The sequence below is a fragment of the Calidris pugnax genome, unplaced genomic scaffold, assembly GCF_001431845.1.
Source record: "Calidris pugnax isolate Ruff unplaced genomic scaffold, ASM143184v1 scaffold180, whole genome shotgun sequence".
NCBI classification, from domain to species: Eukaryota; Metazoa; Chordata; class Aves; order Charadriiformes; family Scolopacidae; genus Calidris; species Calidris pugnax.
In genome coordinates, this window is record NW_015090916.1 from 322115 (window position 1) to 333492 (window position 11378).

Sequence of the window (11378 nt, forward strand, 5' to 3'; positions counted from 1 at the left end):
TCTTGGGCACTAGAGCATGCCCTGAAGAACCATGTCTACACGTTTCTTAAATACCTCCAGGGATGGTGACTCCACCACCTCCCTGGGCAGCCCATTCCAATGCTGGATAACCCTTTCAGTAAAGAAATGTTTCCTAATATCCAACCTGAACTTCCCCTGGCGCAACTTGAAGCCGTTACCCCTTGTCCTATCATCTGTAACTTGGGAGAAGAGACCGACCCCCGTCTCTCTACAGCCTCCTTTCAGGTACTTGTACAGAGCGATAAGGTCTCCCCTCAGTCTCCTCTTCCCCAGACTGAACAACCCCAGTTCCCTCAGCCTCTCCTCGTAAGACTTGTGCTCCAGACCCCTCACCAGCTTCGTTGCCCTTCTCTGGACCCGCTCCAGCACCTCAATGTCCCTCTTGTGGTAGGGGGCCCAAAATTGGACACAGTACTCGAGGTGGGGCCTCACCAGTGCCGAGTACAGGGGGACGATCACCTCTCGGGCTCTACTCGCCACACTGTTCTTGATACAGGCCAGGATGCTGTTGGCCTTCTTGGCCACCTGGGCACACTGCTGGCTCATGTTCAGCCGACAGTCGACCAACACCCCCAGGTCCTTTTCTGCCAGGCAGCTCTCCAGCCACTCTGCCCCCAGCCTGTAGCGCTGCTTGGGGTTGTTGTGACCGAAGTGCAGGACCCGGCACTTGGCCTTGTTAAACCTCATCCCGTTGGTCTCGGCCCATCGATCCAGCCTGTCGAGATCTCTCTGCAGAGCCTCTCTACCCTCCAGCAGATCAACACTGCCACCCAGCTTGGTGTCGTCTGCGAACTTACTGAGGGTGCACTCGATCCCCTCGTCCAGATCATTGATAAAGATGTTAAAGAGAAGTGGCCCCAGTACTGAGCCCTGTGGGACACCACTCGTGACTGGACGCCAGCTGGATTTAGCTCCATTCACCACCACTCTCTGGGTCCGTCCCTCCAGCCAGTTTTTAACCCAGCAGAGGGTATTCCCATCCAAGCCATGGGCAGACAGTTTCTCCAGGAGGATACTGTGGGAGACTGTATCAAAGGCTTTGCTGAAGATACAGTCCTGTTTGCTAATTCCCAGCCCAAAGTGCCCATTCCTGGCAGGGGCAGGGGAGGCATCTCCTTGTGTGGGTTTCCCCCCAGAGCATCCCCCACGTGTTTGGGGAGAGGGGTGGGAATTCCACCGCGCTCCTTCCTGGGAACATCTCAGCTCCCACCTTCCCACAGGTGCCCCAGCTCGGGAATGGGGAGGTGGGAGGAGGAGGAGGAGGAGGAGGAGGAAGAGGAGGCGGCAGCAGAGCTGATAAAGTAACAGGGAGTGAGCCGGTGGCGTTATCCAAATTCCCTGATATGCAATAAAAAACCCAGCACAATCTAAATGCACCGTGAGAAACTGCCCGTTCCCGGAGGCTGGTGACAGCGAGAGGGAAGGGATGTCAGTCCCGGGGGGATCCTGCGCCCTCAGAAGAAGAGCGAGCTGAAGATCTGCCCTTACCCCACCACTTCCACCTCCCGAGACCTTTCCACGCAAAAGGAAGCGATTTGCACTGTAGGGGCTTCAAAAAATCTGAAATAAGCCCCTGGCAGAAGGTGTGAGAGTAGGGGGTGGCAGGGAATTCCAGCAGGTACCGAACACCGGCACTGGAGGTGGGAGATGGGCCTGGGAAGGAGGAATTTCTCACCCAGATTCAGGAGGGATTTCTCACCCAGGGTTCCAGCCTCGGCGCTGGGATGAGGGGGATTTCGCTGTCCCTCGGTCACACCCCGGCCCTGGGTGGTGTCACCCACGACCATGATCTTGCCAAGGGCAGTGCCTTCATGGTGTCCTCCTGAGGATCTCGATCCTGTTCCGAAACAGAAACAGGGGAGGGTTTTCATCTCCCCTTTGACACAAACCCTGCCTTCCAGCTCCCCTGCTCGGCTCCAGCTCCAGCTCAGCACCCACAAATTCCTCCTTCCCCCTGAGATTCCCACCATGGGGCAGGCAGGAGGTGATGCCCAGGGGCAGCCTGGAGATGCTCACCCTCCCCCTGGCACCCCACGCAGCGCCCTGCAGACAGCCAGCTCCCTGTGCTCCCAGCCTGGCCCTGGGCACCGTCCCCTCCCTATGAGTTGTGTGACAGTGGCCGACCTTTCCAGCAGCACTGCTGCCTTGCTCCGCATCTGTCCCTGCCTTCCCTCCCTGGACCGGGAGCATCCTCTGGATCCACAGCATCCTTGGGCTGACAGCATCCTTAGACCAAGAGCATCTCCTGGACCAACAGCAACCCTGGACCAAGAGCATCTCCTGGACCAGGAACATCCCCTGGACCAGCCTCTTGCCCCACCACCCGCAGAGCACACACACACACACCCCTCCCCGTCCATGTTTCCCTCATGGAACCAGGATGGGTTCATTTTCCAAAGCATCCCTGGACTCACTAGGTCTTGGGACTAGGACTTGGACTTCAGGATGGGACCTGGCTGTGCCCCCCCAGCTGCGCTTTGGGCTCCAACAGAAACAAGAAGGAGGCGGCTTCCCTGCAAGACTCCTCCAGGTGCTTCACATCAAAAACTAACGGCCTTCTCAGCCCAAATTAACCTTTCCAATTTGCTTGAAATCTTTCTCATTTTCTTTGGAAAATGAAGGGAAAAATACCCCACTGTGACGGCCAGCGTGGTTTTATTAAAACCCAGGTGGGGAAGGGCTGTGGTTTCTGATTGGAAATGCTCCTTAAAACCCAGCACGGAGGCAGAAGGGCCGGGGAGGACAGGGAGGAAGGCAGCTCCAGAGTTTTATGGAAAGGCAGCTGGGGGGTGCGCGGTCCCTGCCACAAACCTGCCTCTGGGACGTGGTCTCTGCTGAGACGGAGCTTGACGCTGGAACCCACCCCCCCTCCTTTGAGAAATACAGAGAAAAAGGAAAAAGAGGGACTTACAGGAATAAACCCTGGCTGGGTCTGCTCCCAGGAAGGTGACTCTGCCTGGCCCCAGGTGGGAAGGTGCCTACGATGTGCAGCTGCTGGAGCCACTTGGGACGATCTGCGCCTCCTCCACTAACAGCACCGGGCTGCAGAGCCCTCCCTCTGCTCATTAACTCCTGGCTTTAATGGCCAAGGGAGCGCAGCAGAACATGGCTGACACCTGAAGGGTGTCAAACGGAGGAGGGGGCTGTGAGGAAAGCACTCCCTTCCCTCCACCAGGGGATTTAAAAGCGTCAGGATGCTGTTTTGCTGGGGGGATTCGGGTGGGCTCGGTAACCTGTGAAGCCACCAGGACCCACACTGACCCATGGCAGCAATGATATGAGACGAGGGTGCAGCATCAGGCACCCACTCTGGTCCCTCCTTCGGTCATGGAGACCCCCCCCCTTGGCCCCAGGGACCCTGAGGGCCAGACCCTCGCACCACCCAGGGATGCAGTGACCCTGAGCATCCCCGCGGACCACTGCCCGCAGGAGGGTGGCTCACTCTGCTGTCCCCACCGAGGGTCCCACACCCTGCCAGCCTGGGGGGCTGCTGCCAGCACCGGCGGCCCCGCCGGCACGGTGTTTACTGCATGTCTTGCAGCGTTAAATCACAGCAGACATGCAATTCGGGGCAGCGCGAGGCTCCGTAATGGGCGGCCTCGGGCGCCTGATGGGGCCGGCAGCCGCGCTGCCAGGGCTCCCGCGCGATGCTTGATTGCTTCTGACGCTCCCGACGCGCGGGGAACGACGAGTCCCGGCCGCCCCCCTCCCCTGACGGCTCCCCATGGGCACCCGGCACAGCTGAGACCTCCCTCCCCACTCCCCGTCCTGCAAAGCCCCCGCAGCCCCCAGCATGTCCCCGAGAAAGACAACCGCACGGGGGTCAGTCACCTTCTCTTAGGGGCAGGTTGGGGCCATGGGGGACGCTGAGCATCCCTGGTCCCCACATTTGAGGGGGACGCTGAGCATCGCTCCTGCCATCACGGGTGGGGGGACACTGAGCATCACTCACCACATCACATCACAGGGACCTCATGCCCATGCTCCTGCACCCTCCCCAGCCTCTGAGAGCACCGTTGCCCCTGGCTGAGCACCAGCTGAAGTTCACCACACGCACCCAGCCCAAGTTCCCGCTCCCAGCGCAGCTGCCCAAGGAAAAAGCCCTCAGTCAAGATGAAAAGCTGGAAAAATTGCTCCAGGAGCTACCAGGACACGCACAAACTGGGGCTGGGCGTCGCTGCCTGCGATGACCCCGGCACGAGGGGACATGTGGCTCCCCCAGGGCTGCTCCTGGCCTCGGGGAAGGTCTCCATCTCCCCATCCCAGCGCAGAGACACTGCTGCTGCCACGGCAGAGCCCGGGGCAGGACACGGGGCTGAGGCCCAGGAAGCCCCCCGATGCCAGGCGCTTCCATTCCCAGCAAAGCAATTACCGCACAGCAGATCATGGGGCTAATAAAATCCCATTACGCCATTTGGGGAAGTAAATCTGATCCGGGCGCTGCCGATTGATATCAGCTGCCCCACAAGGCGTCCCGCAAGAGCCCCCCGCGCGGGCGCGTAACAGGAGGCTATAATAGATCATGCTAATTAGATATCCGATAACAGGAGGGCTGAGAGGAACTACATTAAAATCTCTTTAAGACGAAGATGTAGAACCCAAGGGAGAAGACCCAGAGCTAACGATGCTGCAACAGCGTCTCGGCCGGAGCAGTACCGGCCCCCGTGGCTGGGGGGGAATGGGGGGGAAGCGGGGCAGGGTCCCCGGTGCTGCCCGTGACTCCCATTACCCGGATCCAATAAGGGGAAAGAGCTGGGAGCTGCCTGCGTGCCCCGGGAGGTGACTCGCCAGCCACTAGCGGAGCCGAGAAATCAAATTATCCCCGTCTCTGCTCCGTCTCTCTCCCCGCCACCGCTGCCGGCAGCCGAGGGGGAGTTCATCAGGGCCGCGCACTAATTCTTATCTCGTTTAAGTGACTCCACGCTGCCATCTGATGCGATTTGCTCTGCGCCGCCGGCGCCGGTCTCTGCCCACTGCCTCCCCAGCAGCTTCCCAGGGCCATGGGCACCTACGAGAGAAATGCAGAGATTTGTACATGAATCTATGAGATTATAGGGGAGGGGGTGTGTGTGAGGGTCCCCACTGGGCAGGGGGACGCTGCCCCAAGGACACCACGCTCTGACGGAGGGGGGGACGCTGCCCTGCTGGCACTGGGCACACTTTTGCTCTCAATTGTACCAGATCAACCTTTGCCCAAGGGCACTGAGTATTGGGGGGGACAGAAAGGGGTGAGAATCACAGAATCACAGAATTATCTAGGCTGGAAGAGACCCTCGGGATCATCGGGTCCAGCCATCCACCCTATTCTAAAGTTCTCCCCTACACCATATCCCCCAACACCACATCTAGTGGTGCCTTTATCTGCTGAAATTTGGGTGCAAACACTAAGGGCTGCAATGGAAACAGCCCCTGCTCCTGGTGCAGGCTGGAGAGGCTCAGAAAAGCTTGGGGTGCTGGGGGCAGCGTGTCCATCTCCGTTGGGACTGACCCCCCCGCCACAGGTTGGGAAGGGAAGCCCGGTACCCCTGTTGCCCCCCACTCCTGCTGATGGAAAACCACCCTGCACTGGGACTGTCACATCCCAGGACAGCCCACCCCATCTCAGGGGGCTCCCCCCACCAAGGAGCTCCTGGCACCCGCAGCATCCTCTCCCCCCACCGTGCCCCCCTCTCCTGCTGCACACAGGCACGATGCTCACACCCCCAAACCCCGCTTTTCCACCTCAGGCGCCTGGTCCGGGGCAGCCCCGGGGGGGATGGTGGGCTGGGGGTTGGCTGGGGGGCTCCTCTCGCATCCTCCCAGCCTGAAACTTGATGCAGAGGCAGAGGCTGATGGCAAGATTAATTGGGCGTTCTCAAAACCCCGAGGGACGGGCGGCGGGGGAAGGCGAGCCAGGAGAGCTGCTGCCTCCCTGCCGGGGCTCACTCCTCGGCGGAGCGGTGGCCAGGAGCCGGCAGAGCCATGGTGCCCATCGCCCTGGGGGCTCTGCTGGCCCTGCTGCCCCTCGCCTGGGCGCCGCAGAGACAAGGTAAGGAGAGGGGCCCGTGGGCAGGGCTGGGGGGCTGCTGGGGGGGCAGGGTGCCCCGGTGCCACAGGCACGGTGCTGCATCCTTCTGAAAAGGTGGGGAATGGAAGCGCTGCTTTGTAGAAAGACCTTAAATGCTACTGAAAATCAACGTACCTGGGAGAAAGCCCGAGGATGGGCTCCAGCTGAACACCCCCAGCAAGGTCACAGGGTGTTTGAAACCTGCCTCGGTGTCACAGGCTCATCCACACGGGGCTTCCAGCGGCTCTGGAAATGGTCCCAGCCCTGAGGACAGAGAGAAACAGGGTGATGTCCTGCCTGGATCCCTCTGGAATCCACTGCCTGAGCCCCCCACCCCATAAAGGGGTTTCTCTAGTAGAGGGTTTGGCCCCTCACAGTGCAGAGCGGGGCCGGCAGCGCGCAGGAGCGATGCGGTGCCCGTGGTTTCTCATCCCAGCGCCGCATGGCGCAAACCCACTGCCAAAGCCTCCACGAGCCATTGGCATTGTTTTCTCCCGTTTAAGCTTCCTGGGAAATGGGAGAAAATTTGCCGTGCTGTTTCACACCAGCGCAGCTGGGAGCTCTCTCAGCGGGTCTGTAACTGGGGTCTCTGGGCAGATCCAGCCCCTCTCCTCGGGGCGTCCTTCCCAACTCCAACCCCTTCTCCCACAACGCGGGCGTGATGCTGCCCTTGTCCTCAGGGTGCTGGAGGTAGGGGGGTGGGAGGGTCCGTGCAGACGCACGCCCGTGTGCCAGGGCTGTGCCCGTGTGTGCCAGGCGAGCTGCCGGCGTGGGTTTGGTGGCTGTGGCAAGTGCATGGAGCTGATGGGGCAGCCCCGTCCTCCCTCTGCAAAGCCCCAGCACCCCAACCTGGAGCAGTGAGGGTGTGAGGAGGAGGAGCAGAAGGTGTGAGGAGGAAGAGGAGAGGGTGTGAGGAAGAGCACAGGAGTGAGCCAGCTGCCACCAGCTGCCACAGCGAAGGCCGCTGGGCCGCAGTGCGATGCCGGCAGCGCCTGTTTTCCTCCCCTCACCCTAATTGCTGCCTCTCACCCCCCCTCGCTGCCTCCGTGGGCGAGGGCCGTGCGCCCGGCTGGCTCCCCAGCATTACCGACCGCGGGCAGGCTCGGAGGGGCTGAGGATGCTGGGTTTTCCTTTTTTTTTTTTTTTTTTTAAGCTTAAAAGACCGATTAAAGTTCCCTTCTCGGCAGCTTTTCCCAAGATCCCGCAGATCTATTCCAATTAGTCCCTTTCATTAGGTGGGAATGGGGCTCCGGGGCTGGGCTGCAGAGCAGGAGCGCGGGCAGCGAGGGCTCGGGGGCCAGGAGAAACGCGCTCCTCAATTAACGCTGCCGGCGCCGGACGAGGGGTTGTGTCCACAGGCAACCAGTGCCCAGAAATGAAGGTGGCACCCCGGTTCCTCTCCAGCCTCCACCTGCACCTCCATTGAAGGAGCAAGCAGCAGGAACTTACCTGGGGGTGGGGAGTCCCCTGTGGTCCCCCGCTGTCCGGGAGAGGCAGGAGATGGCAGCCCTGTCCTCCAGGGCTGGGGGAAGGTCACAGCCCCGTCACCTGCACAGCAGAGGATGTGAATGAAAGATCAGGTGATGGCTCTGCCTGGCAGCTTGTTTCCCATCGGGATGCTCTGGTTTAGCTTTGGTGGGAAACCCCAACTGGTAAGCGAGCAGCGTCCCACGGCTCACAGCACCCCCGGGGTGACTGCAGACACTGCCTTGGTGCGAGCAGCCCTCCATCCCTCCATCCCTCCATCCATCCCATCCATCATTCCCACCCATCTCCCCATCCCATCCCATCCCATCCCTCTGCTGGCAGGTTCCTGGCGTGGGGGCCAGACACCAGAGCCCGCCTTGCGTCGCCTGTCCCACTCCCTGCTGGTTCACTACCAGAAGGACACCCGGCCCGTGCGGGACTGGAGAACCACCACCAACGTGGCCATCGACCTCATGGTCTACGCCATCCTCAGCGTGGTGAGTCCTCGCTCCCTGCCTGAGGTGGGGGGCAGCTTGTCCACAGCAAGGGGGAGGGTACCTGATGGCCACCGCCTCCTGGTGTGCTCTGCCCGTCTTCCAGAGGCCAATAACCCCCTGTGCCGACACCATGTCCTCTTCTTCCTGCAGGATGAGAAGAACCAGGTGCTGACCACCTACATCTGGTACAGACAGGTGAGCAGATGGGACTGCATGCCCTCACTGGGGCTGAGCACCCATGCCAAGACAGGTTTTCCTGTGGGATTGCAGCAAGACCGAGCCCATCCCAGGGGACGGACAGAGCTCCGTAGGGCATGAAAGTCAAGGTGCAGCTCTCCTGCTCCGGGCTTTGCACCGCTGGGTGGTGTGAGAGCTGCAGGACGAGCCTTTCCTCGCTCCCAAGGGTGGCACCGAGGGCTGGTCTCCACGGCAGGGTGCTCGCGTGGTGCAGTGGGAGGGACCTTGCCCTCCAAGCCCCCTCTCCCTTGTCCCCCCAGCACTGGACGGACGAGTTCCTCCGCTGGGACCCGGCGCGGTTTGACAACCTGACGCAGATCTCCCTCCCCGTGGAGAGCATCTGGGTGCCCGACATCCTCATCAATGAGTTGTGAGTGCGACAGGACCCGCGGGCCCCCCTCGCCCACCGCGGGCACGCGCCGCCCCGTGCTTTGTATTCCCGGCACAGAGCTGGCAGCCTCCCCGCACCGGGCGAGCTGCAGATGGGGAACGGCTCGGCAGTTGGTCCATTTCCAATGCTGGCGAACCGCAGCCCTCCGTAATTACCCGCGCCGTGCCGGGGGTGGGATGCAGGGAGCTGGAGAAAGGCTTTGTGAAGGCAGCACAATGCCAGGGCAGCTGCAGAGCTGCCGGCCCTTCCCGCACAGCCGGCCGGCGTCCGTCCCGCTCCATGGGGATTTAAAGTGTTCCCAACAGGCTCCGGAGAGCCCCTGGGGCAAGGACACGAACGCTGCTGGGGCTGGGAGAGGGCAGCCAGGCCCAATGGGCACTGCCAAAAAAGCAGCTCAGGGAGTGAACCCCTGGCTCCTGGGCGATTGCCCTCCCAAACACTGCTCGGCAGGAGGAGCCGCCACCAAAGGGGGTCCCCAGCCCACATCTCTGCCCCTTGTGCCCCCCAGCGTGGATGTCGGAAAGTCCCCCCACGTCCCCTATGTCTACGTTAGCCACCACGGGGAGGTGCAGAACCTCAAGCCCATCCAGGTGATGACAGCCTGCAGCCTGGACATCTACAACTTCCCCTTCGACGTCCAGAACTGCTCGCTCACCTTCACCAGCTGGCTGCACCACAGTGAGTGCCGGGACCCCCGTGGCCGGGGGGGCTCGGGGGGACGGGCAGGGCCTCCGCGGGGCCGGGGCGCGGTGCAGAAGGCGGCTGGTCCCTCTAGGTGGCCCCAGCGGATCGGGGATGCGTGCGGGGAGGGCGGGCTCCCGGCCCCGCGGCTCCGGGACCGACACCCCCGCTCCTCACCTCCCCTCTGTCCCCCAGTCCGCGACATCAATCTCTCGCTGTGGCGGCAGCCGGAGCTGGTCAAGTTCGACCGGAGCGTCTTCATGAACCAGGGCGAGTGGGAGCTGCTCTACGTCCTCAGCAGCTTCCAGGAGTTCAGCGTCAAGAGCAGCGACAGCTACGCCGAGATGAAGTTCTACGTAAGGTTCTTTGGCCACCGAGCTTGGCAATGGGACACTAGAGAAAGGCCCTGTTGCTCCATCACCCAGCTTCTCCCTTCCACGGTGCTCCTGCCCGGCTCCCAGTGCTGACCCCTCCTCCTCCGCCTCACCTTAGTGCATCCCACCACCCTCACCTGCCGTGCCGGAGAGCCACACTAGCCCAAGCCCTCCTTTCAACCCCTCACAGAGCCTTTCCTGTCTCCCTCTCCCACAGGTAGTCATCCGGAGACGCCCCCTGTTCTACACCGTCAGCCTGCTGCTCCCCAGCATCTTCCTGATGGTTATGGACATCGTGGGCTTCTACCTCCCTCCCAACAGTGGCGAGAGGGTCTCTTTCAAGATCACCCTCCTGCTGGGCTACTCGGTTTTCCTCATCATCGTATCCGACACGCTGCCAGCTACGGCAGTCGGCACCCCCTTGATAGGTAGGGTGGTGCTACCTGCCAAGCCCACCGCTGTGGTGGTGCTGGGCCTGGAGCAGCAGGAGACCAGAGGTCCCCCAGAAAGGGGGGCAGGGAGGACTCGCTCAGGACCGTGCTCTGAGCAGGACACTCACCTCACTGACATCTCCGCAGGCATCTACTTCGTGGTGTGCATGGCGCTGCTCGTCATCAGCCTGACGGAGACCATCCTGATCGTGCGCCTGGTGCACAGGCAAGATCTGCAGCCCCACGTCCCCGAGTGGGTGAAGCGCCTGCTGCTGGAACGAGCCACTGTCCTGCTCTGCATCCGGGACAGGGACACATTTAGCCAAAGCAGGACACAGAGCTCAGACATCTCCAGGCAGACAGAGAATGACAGCACAGGTAAGGGCTGCAGAGAGGTCCCACAGGAACCGAAGGGAGCAGGCCCCACATCGCCATCTGTGTCCATACAGCCCCCATTTGCCTGGTGATCTGGTGGCCCAGGTCACCTGCAGAAATCCCGACTCCCTGTCTAAAGAGGTTTTTCACACTTGCCTCTCTCTTGCAGCCAAGCTGAACCAGTACAGCTGTGAGGACCCCCGGGAGTGTGAGATGGCGGGGGGCGCGGGTCCCGCAGCAGCCTCTGGGGCAGAGGGGTCCCCGCTGCTGCCCGGTGTCCTGCGGGAGATCACCGCCATCCGCCAGTTCCTGGAGAAACGTGAGGAGTTTCGCGACGTGGCCCGCGAGTGGCTGCAAGTGGGCTACGTGTTGGACGTCCTGCTCTTCCGGGCCTACCTGGTGGCCGTCCTGGCCTACACCATCACGCTGGGCACCCTCTGGTCCGTCTGGCGGGACGCCTGAGGGGCGCCCACCCTTGGGTGCCGGCAAGGTGGGGGCCTCGGGCACTGGAGAGGTGGGGGCCTCGGGCGCCGCCGTGCTCAGAGGCCGCTCCTCGGCCCTGCGACCAGCCGGTGTTTGCTGGCCCAGGCCGGGACACCCACCACCTTCCCCCCGCCCCCCCGGAGCGGCAGCCCCCGAGCAGGGGGGGCTGAGGAGGGACCACCGACGGCCCGGCCCGCGCCCGCTCCCCCCGCCCCGCCGCCGCTTCAGCACCGCGGACAGCGCCCGCCCCGCCCGTGGGGAGCCCCATTTCCCCAGCTGGGACCCCCGGGGACCACACGCCCGTGGACCCTTCTCCATCCCTCCCCTGCTCGCCGGTCCCCTTAATTCCCCCCACCCCGACCCCTTCGGCCCCGC

The 11378-nt window shown here is 62.3% G+C and overlaps 2 protein-coding genes across 11 annotated transcripts in view; one reads left to right on the plus strand and one right to left on the minus strand.

Annotated features, from left to right (window-relative positions):
* USP28 (ubiquitin specific peptidase 28) overlaps positions 1-10366 on the minus strand; it is a 36738-nt gene extending 26372 nt beyond the window's left edge. For 2 of the 10 annotated variants that reach the window (XM_014949585.1, XM_014949578.1), the window contains exons 1-6: positions 10274-10364; positions 9518-9674; positions 8093-8175; positions 7517-7615; positions 6203-6331; positions 1697-5029 (exon numbers count right to left, since the gene is read on the minus strand). In XM_014949585.1, the coding sequence (XP_014805071.1) occupies positions 1697-1991 (295 nt within the window). In that variant the 5' untranslated portion in view covers positions 1992-5029; positions 6203-6331; positions 7517-7615; ... (1 more) ...; positions 9518-9674; positions 10274-10364. Of the gene's footprint in view, positions 1-1696; positions 5030-6202; positions 6332-7516; positions 7616-8092; positions 8176-9314; positions 9337-9517; positions 9675-10273 lie in introns of those variants that run through there. The other 8 variants (XM_014949582.1, XM_014949583.1, XM_014949577.1 and 5 more) reach the window with 8 other exon arrangements.
* Positions 5947-11115, plus strand: HTR3A (5-hydroxytryptamine (serotonin) receptor 3A, ionotropic). Its single transcript, XM_014949586.1, has 9 exons — positions 5947-6049; positions 7877-8031; positions 8182-8226; positions 8529-8638; positions 9168-9337; positions 9536-9696; positions 9932-10142; positions 10293-10523; positions 10690-11115. The coding sequence occupies exons 1-9, from the start codon at positions 5983-5985 to the stop codon at positions 10980-10982; spliced, it is 1443 nt and encodes a 480-aa protein (XP_014805072.1). The 5' UTR covers positions 5947-5982; the 3' UTR covers positions 10983-11115.
* Positions 11116-11378: the final 263 nt, after the last annotated feature.

Coding starts and splice junctions, on each gene's coding strand:
- HTR3A (XM_014949586.1), top strand. CDS start 5,983: ATGGTGCCCATCGCCCTGGGGGCTCTGCTGGCCCTGCTGCCCCTCGCC. Junction 8,639..9,167: donor GACATCCTCATCAATGAGTT/GTGAGTGCGACA, acceptor TGTGCCCCCCAG/CGTGGATGTCGGAAAGTCCC. Junction 9,338..9,535: donor CACCAGCTGGCTGCACCACA/GTGAGTGCCGGG, acceptor TCTGTCCCCCAG/TCCGCGACATCAATCTCTCG.